The sequence below is a fragment of the Bemisia tabaci genome, chromosome 3 (genome assembly GCF_918797505.1).
Source record: "Bemisia tabaci chromosome 3, PGI_BMITA_v3".
In the NCBI taxonomy this organism is placed as follows: Eukaryota; Metazoa; Arthropoda; class Insecta; order Hemiptera; family Aleyrodidae; genus Bemisia; species Bemisia tabaci.
In genome coordinates, this window is record NC_092795.1 from 17,659,044 (window position 1) to 17,680,398 (window position 21,355).

Below are 21,355 nucleotides of genomic sequence, written 5' to 3' on the forward strand. Positions count from 1 at the left end.
GAATACTTCACGCATTGCGCCAATACAGTGCGGTCGGTGCGGCGGTGGAAGTTAAAATTTTTAACCACATTTATGTTTGTTCTTTCATAATTTTTTCGTTTGTTTTTTATAAGTGGAAGGCCTTGTCCAAACAGGGATGGGTTTACGGAACTGAACTCTTGTTAGTGTTGACAGGGCTGTCACAAAAAATGTGCCCAACACGAGTAAACGCGTCTCATACACCCTTCCCCCACCGGCACGTTCACTTGATGGTTTTTATAGATCGTATTCGACAGATCACTCAGGTGAGATTATATTGATATCGATTGGTTCAATATGTAACCACAGCCTCAAGAGTCAATTTAGAAATCTGAGGTAACTGGTCTTATGTGATCGACTTTTCATTCTCTCGAGTACCAAATGACAATGAAAAGTGAAATTGTCAGGAATTTTCTCATTTGGAATTTGGAAATCTTATGAAAGATATCGTTCATTTGAAAGCCACCCTCAATTTCGCTGGATATATAGGCAACAAACCTATCGGGAGGCACTCATAGTTACCTACTCAACAAATAAATGAAAACATTCATCTTGGCTCATGCTTCAATTGAATCAGTCCGAAACGCGTCCGTTCGGCTGCCCTAGAAAGCCCCACAACGTTGGACGTTGGAACGGTGGATTGATGACGTTGCGAAGATTTTAAATATTAAAATTTCCAAATTTGACTTTCGGTCAGATTGAACTTATCCAAATTATCACAAAATACGTACAAAGTATGTTTCGAATCAAATGAATTAGGTTTATTTTTTTCCCAAGATTATTCTTGGAAAATTTCCTGAGAAAATTTTGGCGAGTTCAAAGAATAAAATTAGGAAAGGAATGATGATATGCTCCAATCAAGAAATTTTGTTTTACTCTTACCATCGGCATTTATAGAATTTAAGTGTAGAGATAACACCCATGTATTCGGAAGTAAGTGAAATTCCAAACTTATCTTTATATGCGCTCGCCCCATTTCAATAGTAGAATGTGAAGGGGTACCGTATGATGTCATGTCATGATTCATAAAGGTCTGAAAATCCTCTATTGGCCCATTAAATTATTTAACTCGAATGAGCATTATTATACTCCACTGTAAATCATCGCAAATATCCAATATCCGCACTTGCATATTATGATTAGACTACTAAACCACTCTAAGAGCGATGATTCATGTTCAGCCACTCTGCAGATGATTCAAGGGAGCTAAATCCAGTAGCTACTTCACTCTCATCAATATAAGATCCCTGTTTTCTCAGAATTGTCAGTAAACAGTCCGCCAAGCTTGAGGTGAAAGTTTGTCCCAGTCAGTCTTACGATTTCCGACTACCTATTTACAACTCTTGGTCTCTTATTTCCGGTTCTCCTACCAGTTTTCCGGTATCTCGTTCAATTGTCAGTATCGTTCAGTATTACCGGAAAAATCGCTTTAGAATCGTCGGTAAAAAGTTTGCTAAGTTCGAAGGGAAACCGGGTCCCTGGTACTGTCACGGTTTCCCACTTCCGGTTTCATAAATCCGGTTTCCTATATCCGGTTTCCTACTTCCGGTTTTCTCCAGTATGCCCGGAGCGGTTTTGATTTTCGCTTTATGCGTGTTCGGCTCCACATTGGCTGTGGATCGCACCCTCGAACCGGGGGCCCATGGTCGAGATGTGGTCGAGACGGTTGTGTATCGGATCCACCGTAGCCGTGTGTTTCCGGACGACAGAGACTTTTTCCGGCGTGTGGCCTACACCGAAAGTAACTTCGGCGACGATCCGAGGACCTACCGCAACGGATACTACGGAGGCATCTGGCAGTTCGACGGGCTCAAAACGACGCAGCACGATGGCCCGTATGACGTCATCACCCCGCAGCTCAAAAGCATACACGCAGCGATCAAACAAAGGATGGGAATCGACTGGATGCAGGTAAAATTGCAGTATTTTGCCGTACTCCAGCTTGAAATTGATAGACGAAGCGATAGACAAAGGAGACAAAAAATATATGGAGGGATGGGAGCGGGTGGTTGCCAAGGACTAGTCAAAAGACTAACTAACGGCAACCCACGAGAGACCCTAATAGTTAGTCCATCCCTTAGTCTATAAAAGCACCCGAATTAACCAATAGGATCACGCCATACGCATTATGTCCTCTTTGTCTATGGCGTTGTCTATCAATTTCAACAATCAACCCGCTGTTCTACTAAGGAAGAGCACAGTGCAAGTGAGGAATAACAATAATAAAACGATTTAAAAAACGGGTAGGTACCTAACAAGGCTAATTTTCACGAAGAAAAGCAAAACGTTTCGGCTGAAAATTCAGCAAGTGAGGAATAAGGCTTCCAGAAATGATCAACTGAACTTCATTTTGCAATTAGGAACTACAGTTTCTGGCGATCCGTAAAAAAACTTACGCGCATAGGAAAACAAATGGTACATACGTTGTTTCTGAACAGAGCCAGAGATTGTGGTTCCTAATTGCAAAATGTTGTCCAACTGTAACCGTAGTTGACCATGTCGACTTTTTTAACTACCACATTATCCTCGTTTTTCACACATTTATATTTCAATTTCTGATACATCATTGTAACCCAGACGTAAGGACTTATTGCAGTTTTCACGTAAGCCCTGCTTAACACATAAATCCATGCTTTCTAATACTCATTTGGAAATCGAGATACAACGTTAGAATATCGACGATAATTCTGGCATGATATCAGTTCCCCCAAAATGCGTATAGCAAGAATTATGAATGATTAACATTATACGGTAAAGCCCATTTGTCTCCTACATGCTGTGCTCTTCCTTCACTGGGCAGCCGGAGATTCAACAATAAAATACACAGCTAAAAATTTGTACATATAAATATTATCGTTTTTTCCGCCAATAATTTAGACCTAGGATGTTTTATTATTACAATTTTACCGCACTTTTCAATTAGGAACTAAAATTTCCTTTAGAAACGCTGTAAGTGCCATTATTGGTTTCCTTGTTTAGAGGAATGCTCTCAAATAGGTCAAAAATTGTAGTTCTTAATTTAATATTAGGTCCAATTTAGCTCTGGTATGACGATGGTCTGGTATGGACATGTCAATAGAAAAACGGACGAAAGGCTGCCAAAGAAGTTGCTTGATTGGGTTCCCTCTGGGAGAAGACGGAGAGGACGCCCAGTGAAAGGGCGGCGACATCAGGGGGTTTTAGAAGAAATGAGGGTTTGCCAACTCCCTGAAGGACTTTGGGAGGATAGGGGACTTTGGCGGCTAGGGGTCGCAGAGCGCCAGAGAGCTCTATAAAAGCGGCTTTATACATGCATACATGAAGTTGGTCTAATTTATTTCAACAGGTGAAAAAAGAAGATTTGTTGAAGCCCTTCTACTCAGGCCTTGCCGCTCGCATCCACATCGAACAGACGCGGCTCTCCCGCGGCCCGATTCCCGACGACATCCACGGGCAGGACATTTACTGGAAGGACTGGTACCACACCCACGAGATGAAGTACGGTGACTACGAGAGGCGAGCGTACGAGCTGCTCGAGGAGGACATGCGCACAGCAGGCGGGAAGCTGGACATGGTGATGGTCGTCGACGGCAGCGCGAGTATCGGACTGTCAAACTTCAGATCGGCGCTGGCCTCGCTGGCACGCTTGGTCAACATCTTCGACCTCCAGGAGGCCAACGTTGGCATGGTCACCTACTCGGACAAGGTGACCAGCATCATCCCTTTGGTGAACGAGCTGAACATGACACAGCTACAGGCGGCCATTCGACAGACAAGGTATCCATGCTCTAATACGAACACCTACGCGGGGATGATGGCAGCCATTGATGAGTTCAAAAAACTACCGGGAGCCCGGAAGGAATTGGGCATACCACAATTAATGGTCGTCTTTACCGATGGCGAACACAACGTTGAACCTGATCCGGGCGTTTCGGCTGTAAAAGCTGCCGAAGCAGGTATCGTATGATCATCCTCTCTATTCTAATCAAATCATTTTTAAGACGCTCGATGGACGGGGTGAGGAAGGAGGGTGAGACGGTCCAAAAGACGAATTCCCAAGAATGAATTAAAATTTTGGTCAAGGAGAAAGTCATGAAGAATATTGTCTGGCGGGAAATTTTTCTTTCAATCGTCGTTTTGTTATTCAATTCAAATCATTTGCTCTTTAACGGGAAACGGGCGATTTAGACGATTTCGCTGGCCGCAAAACGGCCTTTGGGGGCGCGCAGCGCCCTGAGAGTTGGGCCGCCTATCGGCTAGGGAGCAGAGCCCCCTATTTGGAATTAAACCTTCTTGGTGTTCCTCCTATAGAGCAGGGCCGGACTAGACGGCGCGCGGGGGGTGCTGTAGCATTTCTCAGCCTCACGGGCTCCCTGGCACTGTCCCCCCCCCCCCCCCCATTATTTTCAATTTATTTTTTCTGCGGCGAGGGGTCCAATCAAATCTTTTGGGGGCTCCCGGAGTCCTGAAGATTTTGATCAATTTGATAGGTCATGAAATTAGAAATTTGGGGACCGTTAGAGGAATTAGGGCTCCCAATGACCTATTAGAAACCTGAGACTGGAATTTCGATGGAACTTTGAAATAGGGAATTTTTTGGGAGCCCCCTACGACAATATTCATGAGCTCTTGAGCTCAGGTCTCAATTTTTTTCGGCCTCTCAAGGCCAATGTTTTGGTGGGCCTCGATCGCAGTTTATTTTCCTTTTTTTGGGGGGGGGGGGAGGACCGAACAGGAGAAGAATCAGTAAAATCAGTATTTTTCCATCTCCTTGGACGAAATTAAGGGCATTTGGGGCCTTTTTTTTTGTTTGGAAACGTGAGTCACCTTCAATTTACAAATTATACAACCCGCAATGTGCAGGCCCTTTTACCCGCGAGCAACCCGGGCCTCTGAGCTGAGACCTAATCGGGCCCTGTCCTCAAGTGACTCATACGTATCAATTGGAAGAGTTTATGGTAAAAGGAACTATATGCATAGGATTTGCGTGGGACATAGTTCCTTTTAGCACAAGTACGTTTAATTTATTAATTTGCTGTGGCTTTTTGTCACAAGAATCTCAAAAATGCGTGTCTCGCTGAAGGAAAATTTTGATGCAAAGGAGTAATTTTCTGCAGTAAATTAGCGATGAGCATGAATTTTCCGTCAGTAATTTTTTAAAGATGTTTCTATCGTATACAAAAAAGTCCAATTTCATCATATAGTTTTAAACAAACTGGGTCTTTTCTCAAAATAGTAAAGAAAGTGCGCGCTTCTACAGATAGCCCCAAGAACTATATGATAATCGGCCCACTTCTATTCCAGGCCGAATTAAAAGAGCCGATAAAAATTTTAAAATTCAGAGATGATTATGATAGAGGGCGAAAGCGGTGACAATGAACGCGCTTTAACGAGGTCAAAAGAGTTTGTTTAAATCTTGACCTCTCCATTACGCGAATTTACGATATAAGACGCGTGGACGTACTTCATTATAGTTTTGATTTAATTTGAGATTTAACCACCGAAACTGCAGAGTCGCATATCTCGGTTGGCGGCGATGCAGACTGCCTACATTCCACTATACCTTATTTTCTACATGGCAATCTAGTCAACGTCATTTCTTGAAAACTTCAGTGTTTTCAATCTCCATGTAAAAAATATTCTGTTCAAACCATAATGTTGCTTCGACCCCCTTACAAAGAGTAAAATGTAAGCGGAAATTTTGAAAACCAGCGACCCAAGTAGCATAGATTGCAGTGACTAGTAATTACAAAGTAAAAATATTGTAATTCCACCGAGTGTTGTGTATGTTGCCTAGCTCCTATTTGAAGGGACCTCGTTTATCAAAATGTATTTCAATAAAATTGAAATAAGTTTCCATTTTTCATTGCATTGCATGTTGCCTAACTTTCTGACACATGGAGCTCATTTTGCTGATTGTTTGAAATCATCATATCGCGATTTAATGGTAAAAAAAATTCCAATTTTATTGAAATCGAATTGCAATTTAATTCCAATATTTTCGTTGCACTGTGCTACTTGGGAACCGAGATACATATTTCTCCAGTTTCACCGTCTTTATTCCGTGTCATATGCCGTTTTACCCAGAAAATTTTTTGAAAGCCCCGTATCTTCTTTTCCAGGTATCATAACTTGTAGCTTCGGGATCGGAAATTCCATCCACGATGACGAGCTACTCAGAATCGCGAACAACGAATCTGATTTCAAATTCAACACGAACTCATACGACACGTTGACAGAGCAGATAGTCCTCATCGCCCGAAGAGCAAAGACAGTTCCGCAGACGCCGAAAATGGGATCAGAGACCGAAGAAACTCTGAAGGAGATCGGTGATAAGAGGTACTACCGACTGGGGGTCCCAGATAACGGCACGACTATCATACTGATCAACGAGAGGGGTGAGACCCGGGGCTACTGGACTTACTCCAACGAGCGGCCGTCCAGCGCCTTTTACGATGGGGTTATAACCGCCGGGGAGACGTTTATTCCACCCCCACCGCAACGAGTTTCTTCCGGGGAGGTTAGACAACGACGAGAAGCAATCCAGGATCCACCCAAGAGAGACGTCATGATTGCGCTTGAGAGTTTTTCGACTGATAGTAGAGTGAGGATGAAGATCGCTGCGGGAGATGTCACCACGTCCGGGGCTACCAGAGTTGACGTCACGTGTTTTGTTCTTGCCACGGTTCTCACTTTCACCGTTTCTCTCTTAAAATAGATCGATTTATTGACTTTGTCGCAGGCAAATAGTCAAATCAGGCATTTTGTCAAATGCCTAGGTGAATAGTCAAATATTCTTACTTAGATATAAATCCTAATCCGTTTGCTAATATTAGGCAAAATAATCCATTGATCGTGTGAGAAAGAAACCTCTGTAAGAATTTTCGTCGTAGGATAGTTTTAAAGCGATGATTTTTAGATCCTGAATTGACATTCTTAAAAGTTGCAGCATGTCCTAAAACGCAGAATTTTAAAGTTTTAACTTTTAAATACAAAAAGAACGTCTGAGGAGGAGGGATCAAGGAGAGGTCGTAGATTTCATTCGTCATTTTTTCTAAATTATTGGAAATTCCTGAGCTTTTCGTCTCAAGCTCACAAAATTTCGTAAACTGTCAAAATTTGACTATCTGCCCGGGCATTTGACAAAATGCCTGCGACAACTATACGTCATTCTTAGTTTATTCGATTTGTCGATTTTCGATGGTTCCAATGTATACAAAAATCATGCCCTCTAATCCAACATCTACGCGGCTACTAGGAATGGTGTTGCGTACTTTGTGCTTGTCGCTGTTCTTATTTTTAAAAGTACTCTGTTTAAGTAACTAGCATCTGTACATATATTGCCTGGTCCTCTGTTATATTTCTCGGTGGAAAATGACACTTCCAGGAATAAAATATATCTAGCAATTTCAATTGTTTTTATTAAGTGTTATTTATTTGTTATTTTTATAGGAATGTGATCTCTTTGTTGTGCAATACAGAATATTATAAAAGAATAAAGTATTTTTCACGAAAGTTTTACCAAGTTTTCAACTCAAAATTTTAGCATAACACGCCGCAAATGAATGTTTTTTCAAAATGCTGCGCTGGATAAATGAAGGGCCAGGAGGACCTAAGTCTCTAAGTGCATCATTGGAGCAAATAGACGTGGACGTTTGTCTTTGAGTAGTTGGGAGCAGGGTTGCAATTTTTTGAAAGATTTTATTTTGAAATTTCATGTGAAATATTTGAGATTTATAAAAAAAGTGCCTCTCGAAACTAAATGCAAAAAATTAGGTTTTGTTGCTGTTTGATGTTTCTCCATGCGTGTTGCATACCCAGCCACTGAAAATGTGTTTCATATTTTTCACAGCTTTTGCAAGCTTTATGAAAGATTTCACAGAAAGTTGTCACCCAGGTTCTTTCATATCCCTCTTTTACTTATTGTCACCCAGGTTGAAGTGCAACAGCCCCTTCAACCATGTGTGTGATATGCATATCCAGAAAAGCTTTTTGCTGCTGGTTGTGCGTCCGGAGCAGAACATGAACGAAAGAAACGTATATGAAAGATTTAAAATTTCTGTGAAATTCTTCATGAAATTTCAGGAGACTCGAAATTTATCAATATGGAACGGCCACAGACAAACATACATAACCATACAATAAAACTCAAATAAATCCTGTTTTTTTAAATTTCCGGATTAATTTTTATTAATATTCAATGTTTGATTTGGTAATTTTTAATTTTTTTCTTCCTCCGCTATTTTCTCCTTTCTCTTCCTCCTCACTCTTTATATCCTCCTCCCTGCCTTTCTATCCCTGTCCACCTTTCCGATCCCCTTTTTCAAACTGAATCAGCAAAATCAGCTTCGGTATGTTTTATCAGACCAAATACTTTAATAGTCTTAAAGTAGTGAGAGCCTTCTCTAGAATACATTTTTCATACAACTATTTAAACGGATTAAAAAATGAAACTCACCATCATATTCTTTCGGTGCGATGGTGATATGTTGAAATTCAACCATCAGATCAAAGAATAAAACGCAACGTTTAACTCTGTTCGTTCCCAAAATTTTGTGAACCAACTTGATAATTAACGTACCTATGTTAAAGCATAAACGTAATCCGTAGTCTGGTCTCAATTTCTTTTGCTGTCTATAATTTTGAACAATTTTGTGAAAAAAAGGGAAAAGAATAAAATAACAAGATGCTACATGAAAAAGGACGAAAGAGAATGAATGTTGAAAATTTTAGTAAGTTTTCAGCGAGGGCAAACATAGTTTCATAAGTATTTTCACTTTTTTCTAAATTATTTATTGTTTATAACATTGCTCCTCTACAACACTCAAGTGTTGTGTCATTTGAATCTCAATAAATCTTGGGAAATTGACTGCGAAACCCCCAAACTATGTACCTCAGTTTGCGAAGTTGCAGATTTCCTGTCATACTTTACATTTTAAATGAAAAACCACTCACTGTCAATTCTACAAAACTTCTGTGATTTTTTTTCTCTGTGCGAAGAAAATTCTGTGATAATTTCATGTAATGATGCTAGTTTCTTTTCTTTCAAAATAATAAAATGAGATCGGAGATTGTAAAACACCGCTAACGAGATATGTGGTTACACCGTGGATATTTTAGTGATTTAAACCGTATTACCCCAATATTATGAGATGGGATCGGAATTATTGCGTGCCGTAATTTCAAGGAAGTGTTCAGGCTCACCGCAGCGTAATGCAGCAAGAGGGATGATAGTCATAAACCCTCTTCTTTAAAAATAAATTTGTATTCATCTTCGTGCACACAAATAAGAAAATTTACGTTAAAATAAAGATTAAACTGAAGCTATGAAAATAAAGATGTCCCGCAAAAATCTACAAATTGAGCGTCTCGCAACTTTTAAGTTATACTTATACCAATGCACTCTTCCCAAAAAGAGGAAAGCGAAAACGGACTTCGCCGACTCTTTAACCACTCTCAATTGAATTTTATTCACTCTTTAACCATACATTGTTCATAATCGCAAATACTGAGCATCTGCGCACTTCCATCTTTTCACCAAACAGCTAAGCCACTTATTGTCATAGATTATCCACAATAAGCCTCTCTACTTCCGGCATGATTCACGGTGATCCAATTCCAAAGCTACTTAACCTACGTTCACAAAAACACTCAAGTCGTTCAGAATCACTTTATCAAACTACCGTTAACCGCGCTTAGGTGAACAGTTCCCACCCTGATCCAGGTTCATCGATCGATTCCGCTTACTCCCTCTTCTCTCCATTTAGTCTCCTAGTTTTTCAACAGTATGTGCAAACCAGTGTTGCTTTTCGCGTTGTGTGCGACAGCTTTTGGTCATCTGGTCGATCGCACCCTCGAACCAGGGGCTCATGGTCGCGACGTGGTGGAAGCGGTGGTCTACAGGATCCACAAGAGTGGTGTCTTCTCCGATGACAAAGACTATCTTCGCCGCGTGGCCTACGCTGAAAGTAGGTTCGGCGACGATCCAGCGACCTACCGCGAGGGCTACTATGGGGGCATCTGGCAATGCGATTGGCTCCTGGTGACGCAACATGACGGGCCGTATAACGCCATCAGCCCGCCGCTAAAACGCATCCACGAGGCGATCAAGGATAAGATGGGTATCGATTGGCTCCAGGTAAATAATAGTCGTGGTTTATAATTCGTCGCTTGGCTGTCATAAGGGCGCAACTACACATTGAGATGAGCCCGGAAAAACATTGAATTGTATGGAAGACAGGGTTCTTTACAGAGTGTAGTTATGCCCTTATGTCAGGTAGGCGACGAATTGTGTGCTTCTCTCCTGTGTTTCCCTTAACTTGGGAGGGAAGAAAATGTGATGGCGTCATGCTAATGGACGGTAAGCTGGAGAAATTTACCAGTCTCTTAATGTAAATTATGGATTGAAATGGCCCCATGTTTATGATAGTATTAAAGCATGTGCTTTTTAATATACACAGAAAATCTATGTTAATGACTCCGAAGTGTTTTTTTTTTGTGTGTGTACTATACAGTCATTTTAAATATCCACCTTACGGTACATGTTGCCTTGCTTCATCACGTACTTAAATTGATGATTAAAGTCGAAAAGTGCATAAATATCAGCAATTGAAACGTTGCAAGTCTCTACTCATTTCTTTTTTAAAAAAACCAAAATTTGGCCCACTTCAACTTTTTCTCATTTCTTTTTCTACATTAATCTTTATATGACGCATTTGTGATACCTCAAAAAAGTAGCCAATCCCCTCGAACATGCAGTTGAAATCGTACGAAATTGATATAATAATCTCTCAAGAGCGAATAATTTGAAACGAAGCCGACGCCTGTAAGAATCGCCCTCTTAAAATTCAGATCAAACCTGCGCCTTTTTCGCCTCTTGATATTACATTGATCGTTTCACTATCCATACATTAGCAAATTTCCAAATCGCCTAGAGGAAATTTTTATAAACATCACCCAGATTCTAATCAGGGTATAATAAGGGAGGAAGATAGTACTGTTAATCCCCTCCCCTGTCCATAGCATTGCCGCAAGGCCAAACCGGGTTCACGCCTCGCCAAGGAAAAACGCCGTATGAATCATCAGGCGTTGCCAGATTTTCTTTGATAAAACACGAATTTCCTGGCAAACTTATGAATGTTTTTCTTTCAATTTTTCAGATTATTTTGTTCGCAATTTCATCTAAAGTCCCTGAAAATTTCAGTGAAAAATACTCATACCTTTTCTCAAAAATAAACATTTTATCGAAGGAAATTTGGCAACACTCGAATGTTCATACGGCGTTCTTCCTTAGCACGTAGAGTTCCTTCCTTATAGAGAGCACTCTCTTCTACACAGTGTCTCTAGCCTGTTGATTAAGCCTGTTTGTAGTCACTTATTTTGCTCTGAATTATACTTTACTTCTGTTTTATCTAATTTCTAATTGATATGTTAAACTGTCGTGTATTTAAGGGGAATAATACAAAAATGTGATATGACAGGTGAAGGAGAAAGACTTGATGAAGCCGTTCTATTCAGGACTCGCCGCCCGAATCCACATTGAACAGACAAACCACCTAGGGATTCCTGACGACATCAAGGGCCAGGATACATTCTGGAAGGTATGGTACGACACGCACCGACGCCAATACGGGGATTTCGAGAAATGGGTTCGCCATTTGCTCGAGGAAGACATGCGCACTGTTGGCGGGAAGATAGACACGATGATGGTCATGGATGGAAGCGGTAGTATCACCGAGATATACTTTCAGTTGGCATTGGACTCGTTGGCTCGCCTGGTCAACATCTTCGACCTCCAAGAAGCCAACGTCGGTTTCGTCGTATACTCGCTTGAAGTGACCAAGCTTATACCTCTGATGAACGATTTGACTATGTCCCAACTCCAGGAGTCCATCCGGAAGTCTCAGTGGCCGGCCAAAGGTACCAACACCGCCGCTGGAATGTTTGCAGCTATCGACGAATTCCGAAAATTATCAGATGCCCGAAAGGAAATGGGCATACCACGACTCCTGGTTGTCTTTACCGATGGAAAACATACCGTGGAGCCGGACCCTGGTGTTGCCGCTGAAGTGGCTGCAAAATCAGGTAATCACGATACTTGAAGATTTGGTTAAGTCGAGACGTTATTGTTTAACATGCCCAGATTTGAAGAGATTAGAACCATTTTTTTTTATTCATAAATGAATATATGTATGTGCTACGTAGTTTTCAGGAGGTATTTGTCAAACAAAAAAATTGCCAAAAAAAATTGTCACCGTTTTTAAGAGAACAAATACACATTCAACCCGTCACTAAACCGTGAACGAATTTTGACTTGCGGCTGTGTGTTTTGAAGGTAAATGACGCGTAGAACACGATGAGCTCATTAAAAATGCGAAAAAGTAACTCAAGAACCCAGAAAGAAGCAATTCAGACAGCTAAGCATTTTTGCAAAAAAAAAAAACCAAATAAAAAACACAAATAAAAAACACAAGGTCCCGTGACTCATTGAAACGTTTTATCTTCATTTGGCCTCTGTGGGCCAATAATTATTGAAATGTATAGACAAAGCTATAAACAAAGAAGAAATAAGAAGTTCCTATCGGTTGAAGTGGGTGGTTCTTATAGCCTAAGGGGATGCATGATGGACTAACTATCGGGTCTCTCGTGGGTTGCCGTTAGCTAGTTTATTACCCACGTCCTTTGTCCATTGTAACCAATAGGATCCCTCCATATCCTTTTTGTCTTCTTTGTATATTGCTTTGTCCATCAGTTTCAATAATCAGCCCTCTGGCCCTCCTGCTCCTCTAGCTCTTACCCCTCCATTTAATACCATGCATTGTTTGGTGTTTAGTCGAGATATCGACGGTGAAACTACCAAACCACGTATCTCGGTTTGCGACGTCGTAGACTTCCTGTCATACTTTATTTTTAAATGAAAAACTACTTAACATCCAGTCTTGAAAATTTCTGTGATTTTTCCTCTTTGTGCGGAGAAAATTCCGTGAAAATTTCAAGGAATGATATTGATTTGGTCTACTTCAAAAAAATAAAATGTGAGCGTAGATTTTTAAACACCGCAAACGAGATACGTGGTTTGGTAGTTTCACCGTCGATATGTGGAGCTGTTCGAGAGGACGGATTTTTATGAAAATGCTCAATTTTGTAAATTCCTAATATATTTCTTTCTTTCTGTATCTTTCTGTTTCTCTCTGTTTCAGGAATAATAACTTGCGCCCTCGGGATCGGCCCCAAAGTCGACAATGAAGAATTACTTAGAATCGCGAACAATGAGTCTGATTTCAAATTCAACACTGATTCTTACGAGACGCTGAGGGAGCAGATAGTCCTCATCGCCCGGCGGGCGAAGACGGTGCCGCAGACGCCAAAATTGGGATCAGAGATAATTGAGACACTGAAAGAGGTCGGCGAAAAGAGGTACTATCGACTGGAAATGCCGCAGAGTGGTGTATTTATCAAATTGGTCAACGTGAGGGGTGAGACCCGAGGATACTTGACTTTCGGTGGCGAGCGGCCGTCTAGTGCCCTTTACGATGAGATTCTAACCGCGGATGGGACGTTTATTCCACCCTCACACATACCGTCGCGAGTTTCTTCCGGGGAGGTTAGACAGCGACAGGATGTGAGCCTGGATGCACCGAATATCGATATGATGATTGTGCTGGAGAGTTTAGCGACCAACAGTGAGGTGAAGATGACGATTGTTGGAAATGGTGCCACGACTGCGGCCATTAAAGCTGAAGTCATTTGCACTGCTCTTATTTTGGTTTTCGCTCTGAATGTTTTGTTCTTAAAATAACTGACATCGGGGTTTGTGTAGATGATAATTTCATGTAATAAGGGTGGAGAGGAATCCCTGCTTCAGAAATTTTTGGGAAAAAAAGTGCAGAAAAAAAATTTTTCTAAAAAAATTTCAGAAAAAAATTCGTTGTCCTCCAGACGAAGGAATGTAACTCCGTTCCGAGGTTGCAAAATTGACTGAGACAATTTAATTTTTTACAAGGTCGCGCATATGCAATTTTTGTAAACATTTTCCTGATTTTTGCGTGACATCCGGGGGGAAATCAGTGAAATTTTCCGTCAGAAGTGCTGAAGATTCATCTGTCAAAAATGGAATTTGCTAGGGGGAAATTTGGTAACACTGAAATGTAGTCACGCTCTTTCGTAAGGCGAACGACAAATTGTGGAATAATAAATTGTAATACAATTTTGATCTCACATTTCTGTAAAATATACCTAGAATGGAATAAATTAAAATGAAACGCTTAAAAGAAATAATTAGGCTTTGAGTTTGCTCATTTAAAATAAAATACAGCAAGTGAATGGTCACCTGCATTGTCCTGTGCATTGCGTGAGTATAAAGGTAGAAATTAATATAAGTGACAGCATGTTACAACGCGCTGTTTAGAAAATTCTAAACTTGCCCAAATTTGCCGAAGTCTGATGTTACTCACCTCCTTCTATTCCCGTATTTCTCATGTATGTTTTAGCAACGGAGCGCAAACAAAAATCGCCCTCAATTCTGTGTTTATGCAACACCGCGATATCTATATTTGAATAGCTTTTGTTCGTTCATTTAGACCATTAAAAAATTAAGAATTAAATTACAACAATGCATGTCTCTGCTTCAAGGTGCACCAATGAAAGAGCATTCCAATGTCGCTAACCTTGCAAACATAAACGATCATCTAAACTAGTTTCACCTCTACTCCCAATAAATTATGAATTCAAGACGAAAATTACGTCGTAAAGTTTACTTTTTGCAAAGAATGTACCTAGGTTGTTGTACCAAAGTTGCACAATCCCAGCAACATTGAATGCTCTCAGTTCCTTTTTGCAAAATCCAATCAATTGGTTGTTGCTGCAAAAAATAGCAACCTCCCGCAACCTCCTATACAATGCTCCAGTGACCACATAAGTTGGCCCAAGCACAAAGGTTTTCCCCTTCCTGGTTTTTCATTTAATATCCGCCCGAGTTTCGCATATCTTCCGTTTCTCCTCATCGCAGCTTCCATCAAATCGCAATTGCCCGGAAACTAGGGCCGCACATCTTATCTCATAAAATCGTTCGCCCTTTAGACAGATTCTGGGGGATTAGGCTAGACTAGTCGATGAGTCAACTGTTGGTCTAATTTCATTACGTGAACGCAGAAGAAAAACGGGGTAAAAAAACACTAAGGTGTGATCAATTTTCAAGGACAATTCTGTAATTTCTTCTACGATTTTAAATAGATTAAAACGCGTAATATCCAAAATCTAAGCTCAGATTCGGATTTCTCGTGAAAAACTGATGCGATTTCATGCATCAAAATTTAGAATAGCATGAGGGAAAGAGGTTTAATGACGTAAAAAACACTAATGTGTGATCAATTATCAAGGACAAGTCTGTAATTTCTCCTACGATTTTAAATAGATTAAAACGCGTAATATCCAAAATCTAAGCTCAGATTCGGATTCCTCGTAAAAAGTTGATGAGATTTCATGTATCATATGTTAGAATAGCGTGAAGGAAAAAGGTTTTAACGACGCGACGCGTATAGATTCTGTCGTACTTCCCCTTTGAACTGCGCTGCCGCCTGTCGCCCGAGTGAAACCGAACGGGGAGGCGCCACTTAGCGCCGGCTAAGCGTTCGGTTTCGTCGCGAGGAATTCCTCCACGATAAATTCTTATTCTTCCTCCTCCGCTGACCCACTGAGCACTACCCATGTTGCCACGTTGCATTCATATGCTCGAATCAGTATGTCTACGTTACGTCTCTTTCCTTCACGCTATGCTCGGGTATGATACATGAAATTGTATCAATTTTTAACGAGGAATCCGAATCTGAACTTCGATTTTGGGTATCACGCGTTTTAAGTCAAATTTTTCCAAATTCAAAAATCTGAAATGACTGACGTGGCTTAAAATGCCATCTCGGCTCCTGTTCGATGAATTTCCCTGAAATTCGGTGTCAGGGTATGATACATGAAATCGCATCGATTTTTTACGAGGAATCCGAATCTGAACTTCGATTTTGGGTATCACGCGTTTTAAGTAAAATTTTTCAACTTCAAAAATCCGAAATGACTGAAGTGGCTTAAAATGCCATTCGGCTCCTGTTCGATAGATTTTCCTGAAATTCGGTGTCAGGGTATGATGCATGAAATCGCATCGATTTTTCACGAGGAATCCGAATCTGAACTTCGATTTTGGGTATCACACGTTTTAAGTAAATTTTTCAACTTCAAAAATCCGAAATGACTGAAGTGGCTTAAAATGCCATCTCGGCTCCTGTTCGATGGATTCTCCTGAAATTCGGTGTCAGGGTATGATACATGAAATCGCATCGATTTTTTACGAGGAATCCGAATCTGAGCTTCGATTTTGGGGATCACGCGTTTTAAATCAAAATCTGTCAAAATTAAAAAAATTCTAAATTCGAAAATCCGAAATGGCTTAAAATGCTATCTCGGCCCCTGTTCGATGGATTTTCCTGAAATTCGGTGTCAGGAGGTATTTTTCGACGGGAAACTCGAAGTTTTAGTCAATTTTTTAAAATTCTCAACTCCAAAATGTTGGATGTGACCTAAAATGAGCCCCGGTTCTGGCCTCCGTTTCTGTTCGTTAGATCATTGTGAACCGCGGGATCAGGGGTACTTTTCGACGGGAAACTCGAATTTTTAGTCGATTTTTGAAAATTTTCAAATCCAAGATGGCGGACGTGGCCTAATGTGCTATGTCGGCTCCTGTTCGATGGATTTTTTTTTTTAAACTCAGTGTCTGAGGGTATTTTTCGACCGGAAACTCGAATTTTTACTATGTTTAAAAAGTCTCAAATCCAAGATGGCGGACGTGGCCTAAAATGCTATGTCGGCTCCTGTTCGGTGGATTTATGGCGCCCCTTTACTACATGCCTACTCTTGTATTTCTGTACAGCCGCAATTTTAGGGTCAAGGGGCGCCTGACCGTCTATGGACCAGGTGGAGTTTTTGTCCTGAAAATTTACCTTTAGACGGCAATTCTCTTTATATTTTGTCTATGGTTTTTATGCCCCCCCCCCCCTTTCGCGCACTCTCTTTTCACTTTTCTTGCCTCCTTTTTCCTTCCATTTCCCCCCTTCTTCCTTGCTTTCACTGCCCAACCTTGTTTCCTTTTCCTTTTTCCCCTTGTCCTTTTTTCCTTTTTCCTTTTCCTTTTCCCCCCTTTTTTTCCCTCTCTTCTTCTATCGTGGCGCCCCCCAAAGGCTGGCGCCCGTGTGCGCTGCACGCCCTGCACACGCCCTAAATCCGGGCCTGCAATGAACTTCAGTTTGACGGTTCATAACGGACTTATTGAAGCTAGTTTTTAGCCTGTGGCTCACAATAGTCGCGATTTGCGTCGAGTTCAAAATGAAATCAGCATCAAAGATAAATTGGATTGCATTTTACAAAAAGAAACCAAGAGCATTACAATGTTGCTAAGATTGCGTATCTCACATTTTTTGCAGAATATTAGTGAAAACATGGAAAAATTAAAGTAACGAAGGTAATTTTCGTCTATAAGTTCATAGCATTGGGAGTTAAGATTTAAGTTGTTTTGATCATCAGTTTATATTTACAAGGTGAAGAAAGCTGTAAAATCTTTACTTACCGACACTTGAATGCTCCTGGTCTCTTTTTGCAAAATGCAATCCAATTATGCAAAGGTGAGAAAAATGGTGGTCGCTAATACTACCTCGCCTCACAGAAAATTTAGAACTCACCTAATTTTAACATCGCCTTTGCTGGCGAAGGAGTTGATGGTAAGTTTCATTTGGGAGCGATAATAATTGGTCTCTATCGATTCAACCACGTGTCTTCGTGTGGAGGAGCATATCGACGGTGAAACTACCAAACCACGTATCTCAGTTTGCGACGTCGCAGACTTCCTGTCATACTTTATTTTTTCAACTACCTAACGTCCAGTCTTGAAAATTCTGTGAAAATTTCAAGGAATGATATGATTTGGTCTACTTCAGTGAGCGTAGATTTTCACCGCAAACGAGATACGTGGTTGGTAGTTTCACCGTCGATATCCTTCTTGAAGGCCAGTACTGCCGTGCTAGGGACAAACACCATATGAGCCCTCAAACGTTGCCATATTTCTTTCGGTAGAAACCGAATTGCTGGGAAGATCCTAAATGTTTTTCTTCCAATTTGCCAGAAAATCTTGCTGGCAATTTAACTTTAAATATTTGAAAATCTCATGGGAAAATATGCAGAACTTTCCTCAACAAAAAATATTTCGTCACGAGAGATTTGGAAATGGTTGATTCCTCAGATACGGCGTTCCTCTTTAACACGGCAGTGTAGTATGCACGAAAGGGAGATAGAAGAAGAGAGAGAAGGAGAAGGAGAGTAAAAGACATGTCCAAATTAATAAGGAGTGTCAAATCATGTGAGGAACAAACGAGTCAAAATTTTGACAATCGGATGTAGAATTGAACGTATTTATGCTAAAAAGAGCTATGTTACACGCAAATCCTACGCACATAGTTCCTTTTAGCGTAAATACGTTCAATTGAACTCCACGTTACTCTGACGCACAGTGAATCGAGTCAATCAGAAAGGTCGGACATGACATTTTTTCCTAGAACTGCAAATTTTAATGTGTATTTCGTCACATTTTAAATTCTCAAAGGTGCTTCAAGAAGAAATTTTCACGAGGGAACCAATGGAACCACTTTCAGAACCTCAAAGTTTTGTATAAACAGAGTTATCAGCGTTTAAAGTTTGCACGTTTTGTCCGAACTTTCCTATTTACTCGATCCACTGCGCGACGCGTAAAAGTAAACATAAGGTACAGCCAGCGGCGTGGCGTGAATTGCGATGTATCGATTGTTATGCATTTTAATCTATGGAAAAGGATCGATAGACAGGGTGTTCGCAGCGAACACCTTAATAATCGATTCTTTACCATGGGTTAAATGGCATAATAATCGATACATCGCAATTCACGCCACGCCACTGGGTGCAGCACTCTCGCCGCGCCATTGAGCTGTGCCATTGATTGAGATAACTCGGTACAAATCGTAGTAGACTAGTTGTGGCAGCTAGACGCTCGCTCATTTCCCGAGATATTGAACTTTTTGGGCAGGCTCAAAAATGTCAAATTAGTTAATTAGTGGTCCTCGAACCACCTTTTATCATACTCGTGAGCAAAATTTCAGCTGGAATTTCAGGAGATACTTGGGCCATCGCCTTGTCTCAGATTATATTTACCATGCCAATCTGCTCATGACTCATTGTGACTCAATGTAAATGTTTTCATTCACTGCATGCCGTTCATGTTCATTCCCAGATTTCTAAGAATTATCAGTCAACATTAGCTACACACACAGCTACACACATTAGCTTGAGGGTTCTTCGCGACCCTTGTTTTTACATCTACCAGGTTGCCTGGTTTTTTTTAGACAGATTCATCTTCTACCTTATAAACTTCATAGAATGTTTAAAACGTTGCTGTTTTTTTATCCCTAATACAAGGATCTTGAGCCGCTTGTCGATCGCACTTAAGGTAGGCAAAATGAAAGTATGCTTTACCCCTTATTTCGGCACCTAGGTTTTCATAATGGTCAGTTGCGTTAGCACCGTTTCAGTCGTAGCAGGAAGTTTGAAACACAATTCCAATTGTGTGATAGTCAATTATTTTTGATCTACTTGCCGCCGCGCTCAACCCATAGGGTGATCGGACCAATAAAAATTAAACACGACCAAAGCGGCATTCGTTTTTTCAAACTTCCAGCTTCTTTCTCAAAATGAGCATACAAAAAGCTGGAAAATCTCCGCGATCCTTCGATCCCAAGATTGCAGGCTCTCGATGTGAACACCAATATACAACGAGGATATCCTAACCCTACAGTAAAGGTAATAACGACTTTTATAAATAAATTCAGCCTTTCCGCTCATGGAAGAAAGAATAATTTACTAGAGTTAAGTTGCACGTCAAACGTCACTATGACAGTCTCTGTAATATGAAAATATGGCAACATCAATCTTGACGCTAACAATAAGCTCAAGCTGTACACACTTTGAATTCAGTTCCCGTAACCAGTGGACAATAAAAACTTGAATAGCTTAGCTAGAAGGTAATTTCAGTAGTTTTCGTTGCGCGAATCGTGTTTTGCATGAAATTTTGTTGAAGAATCATGTATCAGGATGCTTAAATTCCTTACTTGTTTAATGGTCCATTCAATCTAAAAAAGCGAACATAGAAAATTTTCCTAACTTTTCTCAGAAACAATGTTTTATCGGGAGAAACGAGGCAACGTTGGACTGCTCAAACGGCGTCAAAACACAACATGGGCCTGTCCTTTTAAGCTCCATTTTTCGATGCCACGATTATCCTAACACGAGTTCGAATAATCGCGCCGAATACGGTGGAGTCGGTGTCAAACTCATATCAGTGCCTGCAAGACTGTGGGAATACTTTACGCATTGCGCCAAAGAGTGCGGTTGGCGTCAAACGTATGTCGGCGCCTACAAGACTGCATGCATACTTATCGCATTGCACCAAACGCAATGCGAGAGTTATTTGCGATAACTAGTCGACCACGGGCATAGGCACATTGCCGCTAACTGGATTGAAGGCGCATTACATTGTGAAGATGACTCGACACTCGAACTGTGCTCCCTTCCTTAGCTTGCGCGACGCTAAAATCGCCGTAAAACTAGGACCACGCGTCATTTCTTTGACGGTCCCTGCCCGGTTTTTGCCAAATTAAAGGGTAAATAAGTATCTTAGTTGCAACGATTCAGCAATTCGGACGATGTTTAAAGATGCAGCTATTCTGAAACTTGATTCGCGTGACATTAATTTTGGTTTAATAAAAAGAAAACAGAACGAACGGAAATATCGCGTCAAATTTTTTTGTCATTTTATTTCAACTCATTCCGGGAATTCCTTGGAAAGTTCTACCAAAACTGTGTGTGGCTTTGTAAAAAAAAAATGATTAAATATAAAAAGGAGCAGAGATTTGCAAAGTTGCGATGGGAGATAAGAACACTTTTTTCAGCGTATAGGCGTCGATTTTAATTTCATTTACGGCAGGCGTAATGAGATAACTATTCGACCATTGGTGTAGGCATTTGCCGCTAGCCGAATGGAAGGCGCGTCCACTGCAAAGATGACTCCACCGCGTTCCTTTCCTTGGCTTGCGCGACGCTGAAGTCACCGTTAAACTAGGATTACGTGTCATCATTCTTGCCTCTCTGCTCCGGTTTTTACCATAAGTAAAGGGAATTTATGTGTCCTCATTGTAACGATTCAGGAACTCGGAGGATATTTAATTTTTTGGTTTTGTTACATGCACGCCCATTCTCAACTGGAACAGAAGCTAAAAAATGTAAAAAGTTTTAAATT

At 40.8% G+C, this 21,355-nt stretch overlaps 2 protein-coding genes and 1 long non-coding RNA gene across 3 annotated transcripts in view; 2 read left to right on the forward strand and 1 right to left on the reverse strand.

The window, feature by feature from the left end:
* The window catches only part of LOC140224220 (uncharacterized), a 57,363-nt gene that overhangs the window by 1,945 nt on the left and 34,063 nt on the right, over positions 1-21,355 (reverse strand). The gene's annotated exons all lie outside the window — the stretch shown is intronic.
* LOC109044293 (uncharacterized) lies at positions 1,248-7,518 on the forward strand. Its single transcript, XM_019061939.2, has 3 exons — positions 1,248-1,929; positions 3,344-3,953; positions 6,120-7,518. The coding sequence occupies exons 1-3, from the start codon at positions 1,579-1,581 to the stop codon at positions 6,713-6,715; spliced, it is 1,557 nt and encodes a 518-aa protein (XP_018917484.2). The 5' UTR covers positions 1,248-1,578; the 3' UTR covers positions 6,716-7,518.
* Positions 9,440-14,609, forward strand: LOC109044297 (uncharacterized). Its single transcript, XM_072297947.1, has 3 exons — positions 9,440-10,135; positions 11,478-12,081; positions 13,197-14,609. Exons 1-3 carry the CDS (start codon positions 9,785-9,787, stop codon positions 13,793-13,795), a joined length of 1,554 nt encoding a protein of 517 aa, XP_072154048.1. The 5' UTR covers positions 9,440-9,784; the 3' UTR covers positions 13,796-14,609.